Raw genomic sequence first — 24,824 nt, 5'->3', positions numbered from 1 at the left:
AAACCTCAAGCCATTCTGTTTTGTGCTGCTGATGCTGAAATAATTTGAATGTGGCTTTTCACCCAAACTTTACAAATCTGGAAGCTTCAACAGCAGAATGTCTGGAGAGAGTCCCTCCTCATTTCAGAGAGGTCAGAAAACCTCCTGCAAGGAAAGCTTTTTGGCTTTCTGATTCCTCCAGTTTCTAAAGGCTGCTGTAAGTAAGAGCTGTGTAACAGTGGAAAAATAATGAGGAAAAGCCTATGGATTCTTAAGAGCTTTCACAAAGGCTTTTGCCAWTTATACAGCGATGAAGTTTTTCTTAATTGTCTGTGCCAGGGAAAGCTCTTTCTTGCCAGGCACAGAGCGGGAGGAGAGCACGCGTGACTCTCCAGCTCCCACCCGAGTTTAAGGGCTGCGAATGGTACCCGGTGCTTTCCGGGGTGAAGGCAAATCAAATCTCGCTCCTCTTCCTGTCTCTGCCCTCGCACAGGTTAATTAAGCGCCATTAGYGCCCATCCGGGGAGCTCGAATTGAGCAGAAGGAAAGCAGCAGTCAGCGGCAGCGCAGAGCTCCCTCCTGCCCTGCCGGGATGATCCAGCCCGAAAGCCGCAGCTCCGGAGAGCTCTGAGATGCTCTCCCTCCTCCGTCTCTCTCAGCCACGAGTTGAGCCCTTTGAAGCTCCCCAACAGCGTCTGCTCTGCTCACAGAAGGATGGATTCACTGCTTCTGAGATTCGCTGAGCAGCGACTCCGCGCTTGCTGCGTTACCCTGGAGCCCTTAACTGTGAAGACAAATCATGTTAATTAGGGACTACCGAGACACAAGACAGAATTAATCTCATTAGAAAGTTAGATGGGGATGCAGAGCAATTAGGGGTTATTCTACAGAACAAGGCAGCTGACAGTGTAACAAATTGCACCASCCTCCAAAATCACCCCAAAGTACAAGCTATCTTTTAAGGGCTGTGGCAGTGTAAAACAAAACTGACATAAGTGTTCGGAGATCTGCAATAGCTTTTTTTTTTTTTTTTTTTTTTTTTTTTTTTTTTTAAAAAAAATTAATTTTTTTTTTTTTTTTTTTTTTTTTCCCTTAATCCAGAAAACTCAGTGTACGCATTTTATGAGCTGAAGTGTCTCAAGTCGGGACAAACGGGAAATAAGGGAATTGCACTCTGTATACAGCTAAACGGTGTGGTGCTGTACCTAGGAGTCTGGAGTGTGATTTGTGAGACCAGAAATCAGTCGTGGATTTACAGCTGCTTGCTAAGTAATTCTGAAGCTGTAACTTTRTCCTGATAATGCCAAAGTAAGATTATTAAGGTGTTAATTTAGAKAGTCTGTCACAGGAAATGTACTGTCTAGCCTGATGGGGCTGTGTCCTTGTTCTGCCGTTCAGTGCTGCCATTAGTCAAACAGTGACCAGGTCTTGCTTTTCAAGAACAGTTCTCCTAAACCCACTATTTTTAGATGAAAGGTAAAGCATTTTACCTACTGAAGCCACTGCAAAGTTGCTGTTTTGCTCGTGTACATAGCAGCTGAAATATTTAGGAGATGATGCTTTRCACTCCAAGTTTGGCTTTGGTATCTTCAGGTGATTCAGACAAATTTACAAACAAAAATCTMATTTCATGATCATTTACTTGATTGAGACAATCAAGATGTTTTATCTTATTCAGCAAAACCATTAGRGAACGTTTTCAACAATGCATGCAGCTTTTGCATTCCTTTTGACTRGAATTTCCCACATGAACATCCCTGAGCAGCAGATTCCAACATGATGGATTCCAGAAGTAAAGTGGGGGGCAAGGAGGATGAGGATCTGCACTGATGGAGGGTGCTGAAATTCTAGAGGTGAAGCACAAAGCCAGAGTGAGCCTCTCCACAGGACCAGTCTTTCCCCTGTGGAGAAGATCTGGAATCTTCCAGAGACACTTTGGCTCCCCTTGGAAAGGCCCCGAGCAGACCAAGAGAACAAAATCTCTTGTGGCAGCAGAGAAATGAGCAGTGGTACCTTCTGCCTGACATCACCCCAGCCAGGCTCCATAAATAGTGCGGGCTGCAGTGACCCCTGACTCTACAGATCCTGTGAATATGAGCACCAGCCAAGACAAATGAATCCAGCCCAGATTAAACAGTTTCTATAAGGAAGATTTCTTAGGATGGAGAAATTGCAGGTATTATGGAGAATAATGCATGTGCCAGCATTGGCAGGTGTCCTGTGGATGAGGGCCTGAGCAACCTGCTGTCCTTTAACCCCCTGGGACTCAGTGACCTCCAGAAGCCTCTTCCAGGCCCAGCTATTCTGTGCTATTTCAATAACTTCAGCTGCTCCATGCAAGGCTTAGCTGATGTCTCTGTTTCTTTTCCCAGAACCATGTCCTTCTGCCACCATATGCCTGACAGCCCTTGAACACAGGCCTCTTTGTGATGTCTCCATTTATTTWTCAAGAGCTGCTCTGGTTCTAAAATGTCAAGTGCAATTACTCTCATGGCCATCAGAAAACTTGATTGTGAGCTGCTGATCCCTCCAAAAGAGRTGAACTTCAAGTCACTCCCTGAGCYGTGCAYGCTCCTGCCAACMGGCTCAGCCACTCTCTGAGGGGAAATGCCTTTGTACTGAMGGGAAATTTCTTCTTTAGAAGAAATATTTACTTGGATAAAACCATCATTTCTGCAGGGACTTGTCCTCTTCTGTCTGAGAGTGAAGCTTAAAGGAGATGCCACAGCTCAGTTGAGCAGGTAACAAACACAGATGAGCGCTGGCTCGTGTTCAGATGCCAGGTTCAGGCACAGCCCGCTAAGTGTGCTTGTGAGATTTTATCCGGGGTCTTTTCATCTGAATGCCCCCCTCCTCCCATCACTAAGAGTTCTTGTGTTCCCAATTTGCAGGAAATAGCCCTTGGTTTACACATATTTCTGTCAAAGGTCAGATTTTCCCTTTACCAGATACTTTCCAATCTCTGCCAAGTAGCTACTGGTCAGCATTAGAGAAAAATGAATGTGGKTTTTTTKKTKWKTTTTTKGTAGATATCATAAAGAACTGAGCCCCCAACATCACAATAGAGCACATAATGACTGAGTAAAATACGAAATGTAATACCTCTAATGTACAATGACTCAAAGACATAAATTTTCAGAGTCTAGAAGAGACTTATAAGGAGTGAGGTGCACCAAGAGAAACTGGRAATTACCATGGTTTCATCCTGCTTGTTTTTTTCTAGATCTGATACTGAATAGGTTGGGGACAGTGGAAACATGATCCAACACTCCTGTGCAGGACTGCTGGAGCCCTTATCTCACTGTCAAAAGGACAGCTGAGATTCAGATTTTTAAATGTCCTTTCCTGCCTTGTGAGAAGTCACAGTGGGGGCAGCAGACCACCCGTAACCCCTGATGCTGGCACTGTGAGGCAAGACTTCACAACCTGAACAAAGATATTGTTTCTCTGCTTCTGTATATCCTCTAATTTGGCCAGCTAGAATTCTCTAGGATCATTTTTTACGGTAATTTCTAAACAGGGCTGTTTTTTGGGGGAGTACCAGTCCTGCAGAAGAAAGAGAATTCACATTTCCCCCTTGTGTGCCAGCCAGGATGTGTTTGCACCCACAAGGCTCTCCCCGGCCAAAGAGCTCTTTCTGCACTCTTGGMTATCCCCAAAGCTACTCCTCCCATATTTTCTTGGGAATTGTGTTCTGTGGCTCTCTGGAGCAGCTCACAAAGCTTCATAACCTCCCACCCACCCAGGACTGCCTTTCCCACCTTGCATGGCTCCCCCAGTTCAGGATGCTGGAGCAAGCAGCAGGGAAAGCTGAGGAATGCGTTTCCTCGGAAAGAAGGCGTGGGCATAGAAGGAAAACACCTCTTTCAAGAAGGCCAGGCACAGCTCTGGGACCATCCATCCAACCTTAATCCATTCCTCTGCTGTTTGACTTTTCCTTCTGCCAAGAAATACATCTCTATTGGACCCAGATTCACCCCTGACATAAATCCACTGACTGCCAGAGTCACACTGGGGATTAATTTGGCTCATCAGGTCTAACCTGATCTTGGCAGCAATTCTGAGGTGCAAACTGCAGGAAGAGAGTACTTTTMAATAATAGTAACAGGCCACGACAAACACTATATGCCTGCTTGGTACGAGGTTGATAAATCAAATTCAAACAGGGCTAACATGGGTAGCATGGACACATCCTTAAGCAGAATTAGAAATTGTGGAAAATTGATTCTATGTGCATCTATGCACTTTCCTAGCTTTTTAGCAAGTCTGTTGAGCAGTTTGAGGATGATGCTCTGCTCAGCAGGTAGTGTTGCTCTCCTTGGTCCCCAGCTGAGCAGGACCACGGTGCCTGGTGATCCTGGCAGGCTCCTTGTGCTTGYCTTGTGCCCAGAAGCTGTACACTGGGACACTCATTATCCAGCTCCTGGGGCTCTCCAGTTTCTGATGGCAGCTGTGGTGTAAGCTCATTATCCAGCCTGGATTCACTGTATCAACATTCACACCACAACGTGAATTCAGCTTTTGGGATTGTACAGCTGAAACTAAGGGGAGACCTACACTTTARCCCACTACACARAAAGGTCTCWGGCAAGTCTCTTACCCTGGCAGAGYTGTGCCAGTCAKGCAGCTCCACTTGTCTCTCCAGCTCCACAAACCAACTTCCTTCCTCCCTTGCTTTATCTTGGAAATGCTGCAGCATGACCTCAATTTCCCTTCTTTCACAAATGAGGCTTCTGCTCTCTCTGCTGAAATAGTTCTCACAGGGTCTGCAGAGAGTCTGGATGAGTGTCAGGACCTRGGTTCCATGTGCAGTGCTTCTGGTTCCCAGCTCTGGCCTGGATCAGGGCTCTCTGTTCTTTGACATTTTGCCATCCATGCCACYTCCATCTCCTACGTGTCCTCAGCATCCCTCTCTCCTTGCTACCATCCTTCTCTTTCTGTTCCACAAAGGCTCTCACTGAGTCTCTGTGATTCCCTTCCCCCTGCTTTCTGCTCCCTCCATACCAAGCCCTCTTTAAACTCCATCTGCACACAAGCCTTGGTGTGCCATCTCTATTCCCATGCCCATGACTCAACTCCTGCATCTCTTCAGGATATTTCTCCCATGTCCTGCCCATTCCTGGTCTCTCTGCTTAGGGAAGAGGGACCTCTTAATGAAGATGGCAAAGTCAAACTCCATTTCTTTGCACGGTGAGTATTTCTTACTGGTGAAACCACCAATCACCTTTCCATCAATCTGGCTTGCAAGTAAATAGAAAAGGAGGATAATTATGTATTTAATTCTTCCCTCTCATTTTCCCATGCACTCAGGTCTCTCCAGCTGCTATTTCTTTTTCTCTCTCTCAYAAAGTTCAATGTTTCTTCCCTTCTTATATTCACCTACTCTCCAGCCAGAGTTCCCTTTCATATGCCACATCAAATGCTTTTCTCTCTATGAATTTGCTTTCAGAGCTGATGAAAGCYTTTTACTGTTTTCATTTATTGATATCCTCCAACCCAAACCCCCACCTTGCTTTAGGGATTTCTTCTGGATTCTGTATGACACAAGGCAATTTGCTGCAACAATTTATTTCTGTAGTTAACCAACATCCCAATCCATATTAGGAATCTATAAAGCAACATCATTTAAACCATTGTTGTGTCATTTAATTATGTATTTATTTAAAACCAATCAACAGGTCAGAGGCTTTTCTTGCACACACAGGTACCTGCAGTTCAAATCACCAAAATGACAGAGAGCAATACTTTCTCCTGCCCAAAATGCAGTAATGAGTGCTCCTTCCCACATCCCTCCTCAAAGCATGGGCTCCTKTGTGCTCTGAAAGCACGGACCATTGATGTACTGCTGTACACCTCAATGTTCTCCTCCTACTTAGGAATTCCTTACTCTTCTATGCTAATCCCTACAGGTGTCTGAAGAGTATTTCTACAGTCATTATATCTTCCTACACTTAAGCATTAAATTACCCCATATTTCTAGCTCAAATAATTCATTTTTCYTTTAATTTTTGTGATTAAAACGTGGCACTTTTTCTTCCCTCACATTTTACAAAAGGAGATTTCTAGTACCGTATTGTACAAAAGCAACAATCTGACACATTRGAGCTATTCTGCCATCTTTTATTGTGCCTGCAACGAAAAAGAAATAAGCATGTATTTTTAGCTGTGCTACACAGAACAATCTGATAGCAGAAGCCTGTTATTGTCATTCAAAGGAACATTTGTTTAACCAGATGCGCTCATGAAAAATTATCTTAAATTTTACAATTAGTGTTTTGCAGAGAAAAATGTCTGTTCCCTGCAAAATCCTAAATGCACTGAGGCTACACCACAGAGCAGCTGCATCTTATTCCTCCTCTTGGAGATGGATTGTAACAGCACCACCACCACTCTGGGACACAGAGAAATCCACAGCAAGCCACACCTCCATATCTCAGGCACAGGGCAGGAATTAGGACAGTGCAATACTCTGAGCAAAAGGGTTTACTGCAGGATCTCACAGCCTTAAGGATTACACTGTGCCCTACAAATGGAACCACTGTCCTGCAGCAGCTCCTTGTAGGRAAAAGCAATCACAAGTTGGTTCACAGGACAGCAGGGGAGAAAGAAGTTTAAGTTCAAAATRCACAGATCGAACTCCTGAATGAGAAGTTGCTGAGGGTTGTGCAGACCACCKTAGTTCTCACCCAGAAAATGCTCCTCATGTAGAAAAGGAACTTCAGCACACAGTAAAAGCTGAAGCTTTTGGCTGCTTGTGACTGGGCAAAATCAGGATTATGGGTGGGTCTGGGGGGTAGGTGGAACAAACCAGCCTAAATGTGTGATTCCTGAAGGGTCACAAAGCACGGGGAGCTCAAGGCTGCCGTGGTCCCCTGGCAGTTCCTACTGCACTCCCCTGCAAGAATGTAGAAGCAGCCTCAGGAATTTTTAGAAATCTTTGTATTCACCTTTGCAATTTGCTCTGTACTCTTCTCAACTSTGGCATCTGACAGAAAGCAAGACCAGAATCGGGGTGGGAAGAGGATTGGATGGAGGRAAAATTGTGATTAATTCCCCTCAGTACTTGTTGAACTAATACTGATCAAAACACACTCAGAAGAAAAGTCAGTCAAAGACTACAGCAACACAGGGGTGCAATTACCACTTGTGGGGTAGGAAATTCCCTGAAACATAGAATTCCTTGAGGAAGAGAGGAGTATCTGGAGAAGGTGCTGGTGCATTTGCTGACACATTGCCTGGCTGCACAAAGCAGAACCCGTTTGGTTCTCTGGGAAAGTTCAGTCTCCTGATTGCCAGATGAGTGACAAATCATACAAGGCAGGCACAGCCCGCACCATCCGTGGGATCCATGTGAAACATTTCTAGAGCTGCAATTAAGGCAGTACAAGTCTATTGGAAAAGTGCTTTTTATTTTCCAGTTAGTGGAAATTAACAGCTGAGCCAAACTGCTCAGCAGGGAGAGAACACAAACATAATTCTTACCCTTCTCAAACGTCTGGCCCTAAACTATTTATAATCCTTCAAAAATTCTTTTRAACATATGCAAGTAACTGCATCTATTTTTCTACTTATTCAGTTTAAACACACCACCTCTTGTCTCCTTACTGACCAAGAGCAGCCCYTCATGGAACTCTATTTATTTGAGCATCTCACAAGTATTGATGACACCCCAGTGCATGTCTGTGTAATTATGTATGCCAGTGTTCTCTTCCTTCTGTGGAAGAATGATGGAAAGCAGAGAAGATAGAGCATGGACTTTTGAAAGCACCTAGGCACCAAATTCCCACTGAAATCAAGGAATTCCAGGGAATTAAATCATACTCCAGGCCATRGTGAAAGAGCCATCAGGTTGCTCAATCAAATTTTGGCTTTCCTAGTTAAGCCTCACTGCCCTCCATGGGTTTTGGCTATAATGAAAGTGAAATATACAGATTAGGATTATGAGTATGGACCAGAAAATAAGTATATTGCAAGATACTAAAGAATATTCATCTGAAATATCTTTTCTGTGCTGTCATAATTTATATTTCTTCCCATTTAAGCAATGTTAATGACATTTTCTGAGGTTTTTTTTTTATGACTTGAGGAAAGCAGAACTGATCCAACAGTGTAYTATCAAGTGTTTATGCTGTGCAGTTATACAGAATTTAACAGGCTGAAGAGGAATAGTGGCCAGGCAATTAATCTCTTCTTATTACAGATTATAAACCTGTAATATCAGAGTCAACAGCAGTCAGTTCTCATTTTGAGTTCACCTGTCAGCCCTGCTGAAAATGCAGCAGCTCTCAATGCTGCTACTGTGGATCAGGCAAGGACCTCTCCCATGTCGTCTATCCCTTTAGATAAAGCATAAAGGAAGGGATCTAAAGGGATCCCCATGAGCAGTGCTGAGAGAACACGTGCTCAAGGTGTTCCACAGTCAGTAAAACCCTAAGAATTTTTAGGCTGTGCTAAGGAGGGATGCTATGGAAGAGCATCACTGAAATTGGTGATGAGATGACCATGGCTGGCTGCCAGACACACACTCAGCCACTCTCTCACTCCCCCTCCAAAGGGCAGAGAGGAAAAATAAGATTTAAAAAAATTGTGGGTCAAGATAAAGAACAGTGGGGTCACTTACCAATTGTGGTCAAAGACAAAACACTCTGCACTTGGGGAAAATCAATTTATTGCCAATTAAAATAGGTCTGGATAGTGAGAAACATGACCCTTTCCCCTTAATTTTCCCTCCACCCCCAGGCTCAACTTCACTCTCTCATTCCCAACTCCTCTACCTCTGCCCCACTCTGAACAGTGCAGGATGGATGGGGAGTGACAGGGGATTTGTGGTCAGTTCACAGGAGCTCCTCTCTGCCATTCCTCCCTCTCAGTGTTTCTCCYCTGTCCTGTGCCAGTTGTGCCAAGGCTGCAGGGATAAATCTGCCCTCGCATGCAATCTCTACGAGCTGCAGTTCCTGTCAGGAGTACCTGTTCCAGCAYGGGYTCTCCATGCACATCTGTCTGGGATACCCTCCCAGATGTGTCCCCTCCATCCCTCCCTGCTCAGCTGCCCAAACCCTGCTGCAAACACTCGACATCACCCGCCTTGGAAAAGAGATGCCAAAGAGCTGCACCGTGTAATGATGGAAATTACAGAAATCACAGGGGTTTATGTTGAGCACTCAGAAGAAAGAGAGGAGGTCTAAGCTTCAAAAACGCACAAATTCCATGAGACACGGCAGAAGTGTGTGCTTTAGGAGACAGCACAGAGGTCAGAATTACTTCAGTTCTTGTAAGGACCAGGTGAGATCCAGAAGGATGTGTGGGCAATGCCTGATGTATTTGAAAACTATGAAAGCAAATGCCTGATTTTGCAAACCAGATAATGGGTAGCTTTCATCTGACCTAACTTTAGATAGCTGCAAGGGAGGTGTCTTGGTCAAAGTTACTCACCCTTTGCAGGCAAAAAAAAAAGGAGACAGAGGCCCTCAGAGGGTGTGATTGACTTAACCTGATCTGAAGAGATGAGTCACATGCTGGGAGTACCCAATTCCTCCCCACACACTGTAATGGCAACCAGCTCAGGTGCACAGGTTACACGAATCCCACCTAAAGTGCCCAATAAAAGCGTTTGCCACTAAGCTATTTTGATTAAAYAACACTAATAAAACTTGTCCTGCCTTGGTGTCTCATCCAGCTAACCAACTCCTTTAGGAGGAGCTCTTCCCACAGGCCACTTATCACACTTAACTCTGTGCATGACAGACCTTCCTCTGAAACTTCTGGTGCTGTTGCTGTGAGGTACAACACAGCCAGGACTCTGTTCTGCAGGACTCGTGTAGAATACAGCCACGTTGCCATGGATACAGGAGGATGCCAGGACYTAAACCTGGCATTGCCTTTATGGTAGTACCAATGCACTTATTTTTAAATATTTTTRCTGCTTGTCCCTGTTGACAAAGAGAAGCAAAGATGAGTTCTTTGTTCTGATCATTACAGTTTATATAAATGGCCTTGTTGTTGTCTGAAAGCTTTGCAATACTGATGAAATGCTCCTGCAACAGCAGGAAGAYATCTAAATTTGATGTTTCTAGCTCTTTTCATATTGCTTTTCTTCTGGAGACTATCTTTTTCCAACATGACAGTGTTTGCAGGGCTCAGATGAGCCCTGTTGCTAAGAAACAAGTCCCAACTGTGCCTTTAAAACCCTGCCTTTAAACATACAACTCAAGGAAATGTTTTTCTTTTCATTACACTGTATTATGTGTTTTTATTAGGAYTCCTTTTAACTTGGATCTGACTCTTGAGGTTACATTTCTATCACAATCTTCTGGAAAAGGACTTTTTCTTTTTACACTGTCCATCCAGTGCTGTGATCACCTACATAGTTGCATAAATAATATATTTTAARACTGTATTATTGAAAGGCCACAGTAGGGCCCCATTCTGTGCACAAGTGTGGTGCAAACAAGAAGGAATACAGTGGAGCCTTCTTACTGCAAATATTGGTTAATRTTAACTACAAAGCACAGTATAAATTAGTGTTCTTGCAAATGGCAAGCTCGGGCTGCATTTGGGCTTACCTAGCTTTTGGTTTTGGTGTGGGTTTTCTTTTTGTCATAAACTTAACTAAAACATGAAGTCCCTGGTGTGTGTAAAACAGTGTGTGGCTCTCACAGGCACAGAGCAGACCAGACAAACACGTGAGGGAGTAACCAGCACATCCAACCTAAAAACTGCTTTGTCCATCTTATCTATTTATTGTGTTTTCATTAATGCATGCCACAGACAACAACCTGCTTGAACACAGAGTCCAAGAGTGATGGAGGCAGTTCACTAATACCAYCTTTCCTGGAAGAGAATAATGGAAACTAAAGTGTGGCTGTATTATCTGAGGCACTGAACTGCCAGAGTCTGTGCAGATTCTCTTGCCAGTTCTGCCACCAGCTCCATGGACTTGGTTATTTCCTCTGAATTCTTCACTCAGATTACAGATAGTTCAAGTGTGTGACATAACTCCTTTATATCACAATATTCCCCTCTGGATTATAATAGGAGTTGAGTGCAGTCTGCCCTTCACAGATCTACTGAAATTATAATGACCTGTATATGTGGCACTTAGGGGGGTTGTTTAGGGGTGGCAGTGCTGGGTTAATGATTGGGTKCAATGATCTTAAAGGTCTTTTCCAGCCTAAATGATGCTATGATTCTCTGAAAACCCTGCTTGACTACTTACTTGGCACTCGTCACACCAGTAAATAGTAGAGTTTAAAAGATTTAAATTACAGTCACTGGAATAAGGTATCATGTCATTTAGGTATCATTCCTTTTGCAAAATGTACTAAAGAACATTTACTAGTGTGTGATGATATGTCATAAATATTTAAACAAACCCACATTGGTAAGGGAGAAAGCAGATTAAGTTTTATGATGCAGCATAAACTAGATTTTTAGCTTTGGCTGCTGGCTAATTTGGGAAATACAATTCTCAGTGAGGATCCAGCTTGGTACTGCGACTTGGGAAGAGTCTTCCTTGATTTAAAGGGCAAAGAGCTCAGCTCTGTAATTCAGAAAATACTACTTATTGACAGGAGCAATCTCAAGGGGGCTGTTCAGTGTCACAAGAAGCAAAAGAGGTGAGCAGAGCTGAGACAAAATAGTTCCAGGTGCTCAACACCACATTGCTCTGCATGTTGTGGGTTCTCAGCTCTGACAAGGGAGTTGAGCTTGCAGTGGGGACCTTTTGTACCTGTTTTGCACTGGCTCATGTGATGGGTTGGTATTSCAGGCAGTGTGACCTGGAATCTGCAGAGCAGCTGGAAGGGGGACACCCTCTCTGTCGAGTTCTGCCTTGGCACAGARGAAGTGAGCACTGCAGGAACATGGATTGAAATCAGCACTGGTRTAAGACCAGAACAGACACATATTGYACCAAAAATACCACGCTTTASTTRATACACAGAAGAAAAATCTTTTATTCTYTGWGTCAATACTGCTAAGGGTGGACTGTTGCCATTTGACCATCAGAGCCCCAGCAGAAGGATTCTGATTCCCTGCATGATTGCTGAGCAAAGGTGGTTCCTGGGAACTAATTCTTGGTCTAAACTCTATTCCCAGCTCCACCACCTTAGAAGGTTTCTCCTAAGTATCAGCTGCACATGGCACAAGGAGACAGATCCYACTTTTAACTGAATTGAATTGTATGAATTCACCACCCAAAATGGAAATATTGAGGTGTAACTGATGGCAATGAGCATTTGCTCACTGGCACCATTGTGAGTAAAGCATTATTTGGGTCAAGATGGGCTGGCCCCACGGACTGGCCAAACTCAGAGTGTCCCATTCTGCTCTCCAAACCCATGGCCTGGCTCTAGCTCTGCTCTGCACATGTGCAGCTGTCCCCAGCGCCACAGTGTGGGTGCACAAACACACAGATTTCTTGTGGCAATAGCCATGGAAGGGGTCGGCTCTCCAGCCACAAAAATCAGCTCACCATGGACAGCTGACCATGAAAACAAGAACCAAACTGGCTCAGGGAGTCAGCCCCAAAGACATGTCAGGAGAATCCATCTCCACATTGTTTTTRTGGGATGTGAGGAGGGCTGAGTGAAATAAGTGCTCGGATGCAAGTTGATGTATAAAATTATATCCTGAGTTTTAAAAGAGAAAACAGGACACTGTATTTATACTCTCAACTGATGATGATTGTAGTCCCTGTGCTCTTTTCTCTCTTTTACACAAGACAAGAAACCATCCCACCAGCTCTCTGCAGCCACAATGGAATTTCAGTAGGAGGGAAAAATATCTCGTGATGTTGAGTCTAAAATGCTGTTTATAAAAAAGTTTAGTTCTTGTTTTGTAAAAACCTTGCTAAACCTTCCCTGGCATTGATAAGTTTGTTGGATGCAGAGCTAAAGCAGAAAGACATACAACAAAAAAAAAGCATTGTCAGCTTTGGACTACAGACAGGAAGATTTGGCAAYGCTTTTACAGTTAAACAGATCAGGAGAGGTAATTTAATGGCCCAATCTARAGAATCCACACTCATCAAATTGCTGTCTAACTACACTGGAAGCCCATTCCCACTCTTTCAGTGGATTACTCAGTAACCAGCCTGGTGCAAATCAATTTGGAAACAGGTCTGCTTTGTTGCAATAATTTCAAAAAGACACACGGAAAGTATGGGGAGCCATRCTGATCCCTCAGCAAGGGAGGGGTTTTCCTCTGGCTACACCTCACAAATGTCTCCAGTTTTGACAATTTCTTTCTCATCATCCTAAATCCTTTGTGAACCCCTCCCACTAAGACAGCAATTCCRGAGTGTGCTGCAGGGCAATGAGAGYTGTGTGTCCTTAGAGCTGCTCTGTGTGTGTAGCTCCAAAAAGGCCCAGCTGTACTTTTAGCCAGAATTTARTCTTCACATTCTTGGAACCAGTTTTCAGWGGAAACTTGAAATTTCCTGACTTGAAAACACTGTTCACAAGAAGACATGAAAAAAAATTGATTTAGGGGGAATATAAATATATATAACTTGATCCAAGAGCTTATCTTATCTTAATATAAAGAAGTTGTCCTGGCCACTATCAGTGAGAGAAGTCTGACTCTGTGGCCTCTCTGCATTGGGATTTCTGTGATGCCAAGTTGCAATCTCCTTTCCCCACAGAGCACAGCAAATACARTGTTGGATAGTCACATCCAAAATATCATGTTTATGGAAATCAAATTGTCATGGCAACAGGTCTTGCAAGTATTTTAAAAATAGCAAATTAACAAAACCAATTTATGAAATATAAAAGCCATTCTTTCATGAATGCTCTTCAACAGATACAACAAATGGTTTTCTACCTACAGAAGGCTTTCCTTTAATGCCATGATCTCACTTCATCATATTGGCATATGTAAAGGTTATGCATGCAAATAAATACATATTTTAAACTTAAACCAGCAAAACTATTTCATATGGACAGTGTCATACTAATGTGATAATTTACCTTGTCTCAGGTAAAATATTATCATAAAACATTATGATTCATACTTYATGAAATTAATGAACTTTTTAAYGTAGTGAGCTTATAACAACAGCACATTATAATCTATTTATTAGATGTTAGTCTTCAATAAATCTCAGTTCTTCAAAGGCTTATTAGGACTTATACTTCATAAAAATGTAACTTTTGAAACAATTTTAAAAACAACATTCGTATTTGATCCAATTGATTTTTTCCCCAATACAATCACAAGATTAATTTGACCATTTAGCCCTTTTGCCTTCTTTACAAATTACTTGTGTTTTAACTGAAACAAAATTATTATCCACAATCTCAAAGCGTTTYTAAGTTTTGTGTGGATATCCACCAATGCTTGTGGCCAACTGAGAGTTCAGCCCGGATAAACAACAACCTGTTGACAGGCTAGATAATGATCTGTCACATTTAAATTCATGCTCCTGAATTGTGCMGTCTCCTGCACAATTCCTTGTATAAGCATTATTTCTGAAGCTGGAAATGTTGTAGAAGATGAGCCCCTGCAGAGAATGTAATTATGTTTCCAAGAGGTCCTCTATTGATTGTATTCACCATTTCCTCTAACAAGATTTATCCCAGGCATATCCTTTGGATATGTTTATACTGGGATTTTTAATTTAAATTAGTGTATTGCCCATCAGTTTTCATCAACCGCCTCATTTATATTTACTACATTTCATGGTCATATGCTCAAAGACATGGATGTCTCTGGTTTTGTCTAATATGGCAGAGCTTAAGTTAGTTWGCAATGTCTCCTCTTTTTGAAATTTAAAAGCTCAGTATAATATTGCCATTCTCCAGTGCTGAAAAATCATGACTCAGGTTCTCCAAAACTGCAAATTAAATTWAAAAAAAAAAGGCAATTCATTCTTTCTTCCCACAGCCTCATTTTTTTTTCCTTTTGAGACAAGATCATTATCTTCCAATCCTGTTCCAAAGCCATAAGTTATATTTTTTCTTCTCCCTAAAGAATATATTCTCATCTAACCAAAAGCCTCAGGGAATAGGGTTCTAAGGAAACACCAAATATTGTGTGAGTCGGGGTTGCATTGCTAGGCCTTTTGAGGAGCTGTCAAGTACTTAGAGAGAAATTGTTTGATCTGTAACTCCTTTGGAATGGAAACAATGAATTTGAACTGCTTTTATTACAAGACCTAGTTGCTGAAGAAAGGAGGGTTGAGAGCAGCTTCTAAGTGGCAAGATGGAGAGAGAACAAACTGTGGAAATGAGTATTTTACATCAAACATTCAAATTCTGTCCACTTATTTTTTCCTTGACTCCACACAGAATGAAACCTAATTTACAACATCAGAAATCAACAAGTGAGATACAACTAGATAGAATGGCATGTAATTTTTTTTCTCAAGTTCTTACAGTATTTTCATTTTTGGGCTCCCTAGATAACATAAGTGCTCAAAAAACCCTGGGAAGGGGAAGAGGGATTAACTTCTTTCCTTAATGAAAACACTTCTTATCTTCAGCAGAACCATGGAAACTCAGGTTTTGCATTCCTGTAATCCCTAAAGCAAGGTCAACCACACGAACTTTTCTTTCTCCTGTGAGGCTGGGCCCTAAGCCTGTCAGTATTTAAAAGCCATTTGGACAATGGCTTTAATAAATTGCTTTAACTTGGTCAGCCCTGAACTGGGCAGGCAGTTGGACAAGTGACCATTGTAGGTCWCCTCCACATGAAATCATCTGTTCTGTTTTGGTTTTGACCAACAACTTTGCACAGTGCTACAGCCAAATCTGTGCACATCCACCAACAGTGGGTCAATTTAAAGTTTTAAAGCTCTACAATGAAGACATGTCTGAAGACAGGAGAAAGAATATTATACACAAGATGGACTTTCTCTCATAAAAATAAGAAAAGAAACCTCTTTTCATTTTCTCCTTGCCTCTGAATATAACTTTTTGTAAATCAATTGCAAACTCGAGTCCCTTTTCCAAACTTTAGGACCTTATTTTTGAATCCCTTTACCATCATTTGTTTCTCCACAATATTCAAAACTGGATACAGATTCTAAAATTCACATTTGTGCCAGACATTGCCAGCTGCACGTGTTTTTGTGTTCAGCGTCCTGCACSCAGTTTGATGGGTAAGAAAGAGCCTGAGGAACCTGGGTTCTGCTTCCTACTCCTCCCTTTACAATCCTGAWCAGCTACAGAAACTCTCAATGTTCTTTTCATGGTGGAGAGAATAAATGGCAGCAAAATGCTGCAGGCAATGGTGCTTTATCAGGCTTTGTAAATCTCTCCAACACCCACTGATTCAGAGCTGGAGAAAACTCACTTCCTTCCTGCTATCCAGACTAGGAAAAGTTCACCTGTCAAAAGCACTCTCCTCATCCAAGTTACTTTTACCATCAAATCCTTTCACTCATTTTCTCYCTTGCTGCAAGAAGTTCCAGTTCCTTTGCCTTCTCACTGAATCTCTGTAAATGTACTTTTCTCCTTCTGGACTTGTTCCTCTATTTTTGTCCACATCACACTCTTCATCTGGAACAGCTTTCTAGCCACCTTAAAATTCAGCTGTTTTACTTGGCCATTCAACAGCTCTTCTCTGCTGCCTGCTCCCACCTTCACTCTTAATCTTCAAGTACATTCTGTCCAAACTGCATTAAAAGACAAACAAGATTACAAGATGCTGAGCAAACCCTGTCTCCTTCCRTGCTCATTAAGTAATGAATATCTCCACAGAGCTGCTTCAACAGCAGCAGTGAACAAAAACCACTGAACAAAAAAAACGTCCCTGGCCATTTCTTTTGTCTTCTGTTTTGGTGGAAACAGAAGGCATGAGGGAGGCAGAGAAACTTGCTGGCRTTTTAGCTGGTCTGGCACTGACAGCAATTCAAAGGCTGCAGCACTGGGCTAGTGCACAGCTTGACAGCGAAATGCACCAAAAAGTCATTTTAAATGTAAGCTGAGCTCAACAGCTGACTTGAACCAACTGCAACAAGTGAAGAGCAAAAACTAACCAAAGGACAGACACAGTGCTAAATATTTGGAGTGGGACTTGAGGCTGTGCTCACGAACTGGGATGCTTTTGCTGTGTGTGCCTGTATTTGTAAAGCAGGGGTCACAGAAGGARGATGAGCATGACAGCACAGACATGTGTGACCATCGTGCCTGGGCAGACAAACTCAAGGAAGGAACCCAGTGCTGTAATCAGCGAAGTAGATATAAAGTGTTCAGGCAAGTATGGGCAAGGCAGAAAGCAGCTTTCTGCCTAAAATACAGCAAGGCGTGCCATTCAACACTGGATTTCATTGAGGGGCCACATCATGACCCTCAGCAGATTAAATACCCTGTTTTCTCTTTTTTTTTTTTTTTTTTTTTTTTCTGGTAAGATACACTGGTCAGAGTTGTCTCAATCAAGGAGCTACAAAGTTGAAATACCTTGGCATTTATTCAGATCCCAAATTATCTGTGAACCTCTTCTGAGTTTTCCAAGACAGTTTTTCATTCTAGGTGGTCCAGACACCTCACAGCACAAAAATATTCCAGACTACACTGTGTTGTTAAGACAGTGGAATGTCTGTTCAATACCATCAGCCAAGTAAGTTATATAATACAAGTAGATTTTTCACTTAAATCTCTATTATAAAAATAAAAGAAAATGAAAGAGGAAGTTAATGGCCTTCTACATGCTGAAAAGAACAAAGACCTTCAGATGCAGAAACCTGAGATTCAGCTGTTCTTGTGCCCAAATTTCAGCTTTACCCATGAGGATGATCTACAGCTGATAGCACCGGTACCAGCCCGTCACAGCTCTCATTTCCCACCTTGCACACGCAGAAGAACAAATCACCGTCAAGAACTTCATGACCTTTCCAGTGGCAAATACAAAACCTGACAGAGTGAAGTCTACTGGCCATAGGTTTGTTTTGTTTAATTATGCTCCCATGAACAAACAGCTTGTTTCTGCAGGCTACCAGCCGCCTGTGCATCAGAGGCTGAAAGGCAACATTAGTTAGAGAACTGCAGCAGTAAAGTTCACAAACTCATGCAAACACTCTAGGAAACCTTTGTTTTCCACAAATGTGCTTGTAAAATTACACAGATTCATTGGTTTGAATGCCTATAAGAAAAAAAAAATTAAAAAGGATCATAAATACCAAAGGGAGTTTGAGATTTTAATGCACACATCTGAAAGCCCAATTTCTTTTTTGCACTGTTTGCCCTACTGTAGATAAGAAAATGTGTTTTTTCCTTGAAATATTTTGTTTCAATAATGAAGGCAATGGGTGTTTGCTTGAGGCATCTATTTACCGTTCCAGCCACAAAAATAAAATGGATATYGGTAATTTTATGCAGATCATATCCCTTCAACATCCTCGAGTGTTGTGTTCTGTAGTTCTCTTCAGCTCTTTGGAGAGCTCACTCTGCTCAGGAGAGCCCTGGTTTCTAATGAGAAGATGCCTGGCTTGTTTAAACCGAATATTAAAGCCACATTCACACAGCTGAAGGTGCAGTGCTTGAACTCTATCAAGACTGAATAAGCAGATGGCAGACGACTCGTGATGGGAGCTGACACACCCAGGAACGGGAGAGCTGCACCATGGAACCGTGGAAAAAAAAAAAAAAAACTTCAGTGGGCTGGGAATCATCCCTGAGTTCTGTAGCTGCTGAGAGAGACTGTCACTCCTGAATTCCTCCAGGGCTATTTCGTGGCACATGGGTGGCTGCTCTCCCATCCTGCACAAACGTGATTTTATGCTCCGTATTTCAATTACTCCCCGCATAAAAATAGTACACATGTAGAACGCGGGCTGCGATCCAGGAGTCCACCCCCTTGCTGACAGGAGCGATTAATCTTGGAGAATACTTCAGACTTTCAGATAATTTCACTCACTTCTCACATCTCCCTGAAGTTCCCCSCCTTGGTTTACCCTCTCCCACACACGTGATGTCGAGAGAAGGAAGAGCAGAGAGGAAGGAGGGCAAGATTCCCGTGTAACACTCCGGGAATGACAAGGAGCCAGCTCTTCTCCCACGCTGACTGGCACACGGCAGCTCCAAGGGAACACAGTCTGCCAACTAAAGGGCACGGCCAGCCCCTTGTCCCGTGTGCCATCTGCGGCGCGGACGGGCTGGAGGTGCCCGCCACTCGATCCCATGGGAATGGGAGCACTGGAGACATCTCAATCCCTGCCGACAGCATCGTGTTCCATTCTCCAGAGCTCCTCACCGCGTGGTTTGGCCCTGATGCCTCAGAGCCTGCTCCAGAAACCCAAAGTCAAGCCAGAGGTTYCAGTGCCTGCGGCACAGGGTGCCCGTGGCAGAGCTGGAGCGCTGGGACAAGGCACGATGGCTTTTGTCGCATCCCACGCAGACTCCTCCCTCTTCTTCCTCTCTTACTATCTCCTCTTTTTATGAACTTCACCTCAGGACACCTTCATTACAGATCAACCGTACAGCCCGATCCCACACAGATGAGAAAGACGGCACCGGATCACGGAAAACTGATCCAGAGCATTTCCAAGCAGTTGCGCCTAACACAGTGAATGGAAGGAATGTGTAATTTCAAGGCTATTCTGTGAAATAGATTACAATGAGATGGGCTACTCAAGAATTTTTTACACTGCATTTGGTCTGAATTCTCAGTTTTGGCGAGGCAAAATTTAACATAGCCCCTGGGTGTGAAAATGTTCATGATCTGCCTCTTTTGTATGGAAAGAGTAGTTAAAACCCAGTTTGCAATGCATCTTAAAACCTGCAGTTCTGAGTTATTACATAAAACTCTGAAAATTAACCAACTGAAAAAAATAAACTGACTGTAAACAAAGAGAAAGTGTTACTTCTCCTGTCCAAATAGAGTACTACTGCAAAACAGAAATAGCATAAAGGAAAATAAACCGGATATTTAAAATTCTGAGATTTCATCCTTGCAGGTGATTTCCATAACATAGAAAAGAGAATTGAACTAAAAAAAAGTAGAAGCTTTCAGATGCTGAGAGACTGCCCCAGAATTTGGTAGCCTGCATCAGACTGCAATTTCTATTTGGATATCACTGGTCCAAGGCACTGGCCRCTAATGAAAACCTCAAGTGCACCAGACTCCAAGCAGCAGAAAACTTGATTTATTCAATGTTGCCCATTTTCTTGTCTACTCCGGTGGTTTCTGACCCTTCTTTGCAATTGCACTGCAAAATCTACACGAGTGACAACTACATGCAAAACAGACGAGGGATGAATTTAGGACTGAGAAATAGAGGAGTTCCATTAACACCTAAACACAGTCCCACACTCCAACCAAGCAGGCAGAAATACACAGCAAGGCTGTGAAATATCATTTAACGTGTGATAGATCTGGACTACAAGAACTGATGGGAATTTTGCCATTTACTTCACAGGCAACAGGCTCGCATCCTTGATGTGAGTACTTCACACCACTGCACATCTTATCTATTTTACAAGTGCTGCTCAGCTCATTGAGATGGCTGAAGTGCAACAATGACACAAAATCTCTTTTTACCTTGACTATTCCTGCCGGTAAATTCGTGTTCCTGCTGTCTCCCCCTGTGTGTGGGCTACATGATATATGACAGGATATGGCTGAGATTGTAAATAGCTATATTCCAGTCAGGTGTATCATCTCAGAGCAAGTTTTCTCTCAAAATGCACACAATATTAGCAGCTTCATTAAGACAATGGTTCATTTATGCACAAACTAAGCACCATGTTTTGCATACAGAGTTTGGGATGCATCTCCAAAAAACTGCATTTCTCCAGTCTGTGGGGATGCCACGGGGAAGGATTTCTTTTGATTCGTATTTTGTTGGTTTTGCTACTTTTGCAACAGAGTAGCAAGAGACGCAGTGGTACAGCCAGCCAGATTTTACCGCTGAAATCAGCGCATCAAAGGGAAAACGAGTTTTAAAACAATTTACGCCCGTTAAAAAAAACTGAAATAGAATTAAAACCACTTTGTGCTGGTCCAGCYAGTCAGTGGTTACACAACCAACACGGCTGCATAGTCCAGATTCCACTCCCAAGCTTCATGCCAGCATAGACTGGGAGCCCTGAACACTCACCTTGGGGAAGAAAGCGCTATCTGCTGTCCTTCAGGCACCTTCTGTGTGATGGAAGGCACAGCACGGCAACCTCCAGCAAACACACAGCCAGAGGAAAACTCCAGGCAGAGAACCACACTGCAAGCCAATTCCCACATGAGGATGGTTTACAGGGATCTACCCTGCTGGGATGAAGGAAGAACACWGAGGGTTTTCTAGTGTGCTGTGAAAAACAGCACAGTGTGAAGTGTCAGATCATTTACATGAGGATAAGGGCACGGTAAGTCAGGCTTTTCTCCTGTACGTCTGCAGTGGAGATGTGGTGTCTCCAGTGCCAACACAAAACAACGTTCACTTTGAAAACTGGTTTTGAACTTCTGTCTCTGAAGATGGTGGGAAACTAAGCCCCAGGAAACCTAAAACCTCGTGACAGCACTCAGTTCCAGAGTCTGTCTTTGATTCATCACTCCAGCTTCTTCAGGGGGCTGCACACCCGAGCACAGCGCATTGCATCTGGAAGCACACACACGAATCCTTCCACAAGAAAAACTCAAGAGGTATTTCAAAAAGTGCAAGTTTTCCTCTGGAATACATCCACAGGTTCTGAGCAAGTACACTGGAACTGCAATGGCTCGTACATGTTGCACACACTATACCACCCACACTTAGGAAATACTTTAATCGGGARAACTTTAAGAATTTTATATTTGTTAAAGAATTAAGCCACCTGAAACACGTAAAGCAATTAAAGGCAGGCAGTAGCTCTTTAAAAACAGGGCTAGGTGCAAGATGCTCCCATATCACAAGGAAGGCTTCTGTGGTGGCCAGGGTAGCCAGAAATAGCAGCCAGAAATGGACTATGAGAGATTTGAGGTATGGGTTAATGCGTTACGGATGGTTCATTTGGGTATTTTTTCAATGCGATTGCTTTGCTTTCAGCTGTAATATTTGAATTTATTCCTGTGTTCTAGGGGCTTTTGTGGTGTTTAAACTCTAGGCTCCTGTTGCAGTGAGCATTTCTTAATTAAAGAGGAGGAAAGGGAACTATAGAAAGGATACAACCACATCTTAATGATGTGTTACCTGAGCTCACTAGAGACTTTGTATTGAGAAACTGTGAATGTCCAGTTTCTCTGCACAGGGGTTCCAACATTTTTCAGGGGTTTCCTTAGAAAACCCGGGACGATGTGCTCTGAAAGCTCGCCTTAGCTAGCGCGTGATGTGGTCACCGTGAACCTTGGTCCTGCGACTAAAATCCCAGTTCGCGAGAGCACGAACAGCTGAGTCCCTTCTAACCCGCACGATCCCCGCCCGGCGAGAAGGGAGGTGTCACAAGGCGCGGGGGATTCTGTGTCGCCGGGGCCGGGGACCGGCGCTGTCCCGCACGGTGGCGGAGCGGGGTCGGGCGGGTGTCCCAGCCCCGTCCACGCTGCCGCCCGAGGGGAACGCGACCCTCGCCCGCYCCGTCCGGTGGGACACGGGCGCTGCCCCGGCCCCCGACGCGAAACTTTCCGCCGGGTCGGAGGGGCTCCTGCCTCCCTCTTTTTCCTCCATCCCTTCCCACGGTGCCCTCGGCGAAAGTTGCCGCCCCGGCGGGGTCCGGCAGCCCGGGCGACCCCGCCGGGGCGAAGCAGCTGCAGGTGGGAAGAGGGACCCGGCGCTCCGGCCGCCTTCCCTCCATCCCTCCATCGCTCCCGCAGCATCCTTACCCAGCCCCGGCACGAAGGTGTTGAGGAAGAGGCAGATGACGGCCACCGGGAACGGCATGTAGGGGATGGCGGCGCGCAGGGGGCCCTTCTTCTCCCGGACCTGCACCACCACCCCGCTGGAAGGGGCCGTGCCGCCCCGGCCGGGCTCGGCGGCCGCCGCGCTCTCGCCGTCTTTGGGCGAGGGCTCCATGGCCGGCGCGGATCCCCGAAGGGATCGCAGCTCCCGCCGCCGAGCGCGCTCCCGCCGCCAGGCGCGGCCCCGCCTGCGCGCCCCCGCGCCGACCCCTCCCCGCCCTCCGCCCGCCCCTCGCCCGCCTGAATCCCGAGCTTTTCCCGGAGCGCTTCCCGAGCCCGGAGCTCGGCTCAGCCCGTCCCCCCTGCGGGCGACAAGAGAGCGCAAGGCGCTGTCCCGTTCCCCCGCTCCCATGGGGAACACACAACTCCATATGAGGAAGATCGTGCCCCGTGCGCTCCTGCAAAYAGGCGGTGTGGAAAAGTGTAAATTAAAACCACACGGGTTTATTGTTTATTGGAAATCTGTGCGGTAAAGGGGGGAAAGGGAGGAGAGCCACGAGAATTGGAAGGCAAGGAAAAAAATGCCCCTGGAGAGCTAATCGCAGCTTGGGACGGTGTGGAAATGTGTCTTCATTCCCCGGTGTAAAGGGACGAAAGGTGGTTTTGTAGGGCGGGTAATTATTGTTCAACACAGAATTCAGTGGGTGAAATGAAACAAAACTTCAGCATGTCTACGTTAAAAAAAAAAAACAAAACAAACAAAAAAAAAAAACCCCAAAAACAATAATTGTCACTGCAGATGGCATTCAGCAGAGAAAATGGGAAAAATATTAAAGGCATTAATCCTGATATAGAACGTGTGACACATTTATAGGATATTTGCATGAGACAGAGGGTAGTCTGTGTTTTACTGTGCGTTTTGCAGCTRTATTTTTGCTGAGAAAATCCTGCTAGGAATTTAGATTCCAGGAGAAACCTTGAACTACTTTATTTATGCCACTTGAATACCACCTGACAAATGCGTTATTCAACAGATTAATTGATTAGAGTACAAATTAGCACAACGAAAAAGTTGGGTAAACGAAATGACAGAAATGTGGAATCTTCTTCCTAGGTTAGATTATCTTATTTTTCTACTAACTAGGCTCGAAACCACAAAAACAGACAACCCATGCAAAATCTCTCATTTTTAACAAGATTTTCTTTGCTATCTTCTGTTCTCCTTATCTTCTTTGCTTATCTTATAATTTGGCTTATTTTCTGAGTGCATTTCTTCCAAAAAGTCTGCTGACTTTTTTATTAAGCCCATAGGATTTGTTTTAAATATGAAGTTTAGACATGTTTATGAAATGTATTAACCAACTTACTTGGCTCTTTTTTTTGTTGGTTTTTTTTGGTTTTTTTTGGTTTTTAATGGTGACATTTATTTGTATCGAAATAGTTCATGACCCTGCATTTCCTAGCCACAAAGCTACGATAGGGCTGCACTTTTCTTCTGGAAAGATCTGATGTAACTGGTACAGACTGTCTTTCTCTGCTGGTTGATCAAGCCACAGTCAGCTGAGAAATCCTTATGGTATGAATATGGATTAATTAGAGCCTGTACAAAGCAGAATCCAAGTTGGAACACTGTCAGTAATTTGCAGTGACATAATTCTCCATAGGTTCTGGGAATTGTGTGTGGGCGAGCCTGCATCACCTACAGTAAAAGCAAGCAAAAGGCCATTGTGAGAGTAGCCCAAACAGAACATCAAAGACCAAGATTAATTAAAACAATATTTTGTCAGAATTACTTAACAACAAGTAGGCTTTTAGGGAACGTTTCCTTGGAATATCTGTGACAAACATGAGTTAATTCATTCACTTCACAACTAGCTGGCAATATGTAAGGCTTCCTCTACCCACTGTTAAAATGCCACCACTCCTAGACTGAGCTGCATCATTAATTTCACACTGCCRGTGCTGGTGGAAGTCCTCAGGCGCCTCAGGCAGGAGTTATGGCTGCCTCCCGAGTATATTAGGGATACCACAGTGTCACGAGTTGTGACATTTCCGAGGTTTTCTAAACAAGCGGGTTGGTGGCAACATTCCTCTGCTGAGGC

General features: G+C 43.9%; 1 protein-coding gene across 2 annotated transcripts in view; it reads right to left on the bottom strand.

The window, feature by feature from the left end:
• STUM (stum, mechanosensory transduction mediator homolog) overlaps window positions 1-22,916 on the bottom strand; it is a 46,565-nt gene extending 23,649 nt beyond the window's left edge. For both annotated transcript variants that reach the window (XM_057374905.1, XM_057374904.1), the window contains exon 1: window positions 22,708-22,916. In XM_057374905.1, the coding sequence (XP_057230888.1) occupies window positions 22,708-22,897 (190 nt within the window). In that variant the 5' untranslated portion in view covers window positions 22,898-22,916. The remainder of the gene's footprint in view (window positions 1-22,707) is intronic.
• Between the last annotated feature and the right edge of the window lie 1,908 nt (window positions 22,917-24,824).

The sequence above is a fragment of the Malurus melanocephalus genome, unplaced genomic scaffold (genome assembly GCF_030028575.1).
Source record: "Malurus melanocephalus ecotype Western Australia unplaced genomic scaffold, MMel_1.1 scaffold_235, whole genome shotgun sequence".
Lineage (NCBI taxonomy): Eukaryota > Metazoa > Chordata > Aves > Passeriformes > Maluridae > Malurus > Malurus melanocephalus.
The sequence above is the reverse complement of the archived record's forward strand: the minus strand, read 5'-3'. Positions and strand labels throughout refer to the sequence as shown.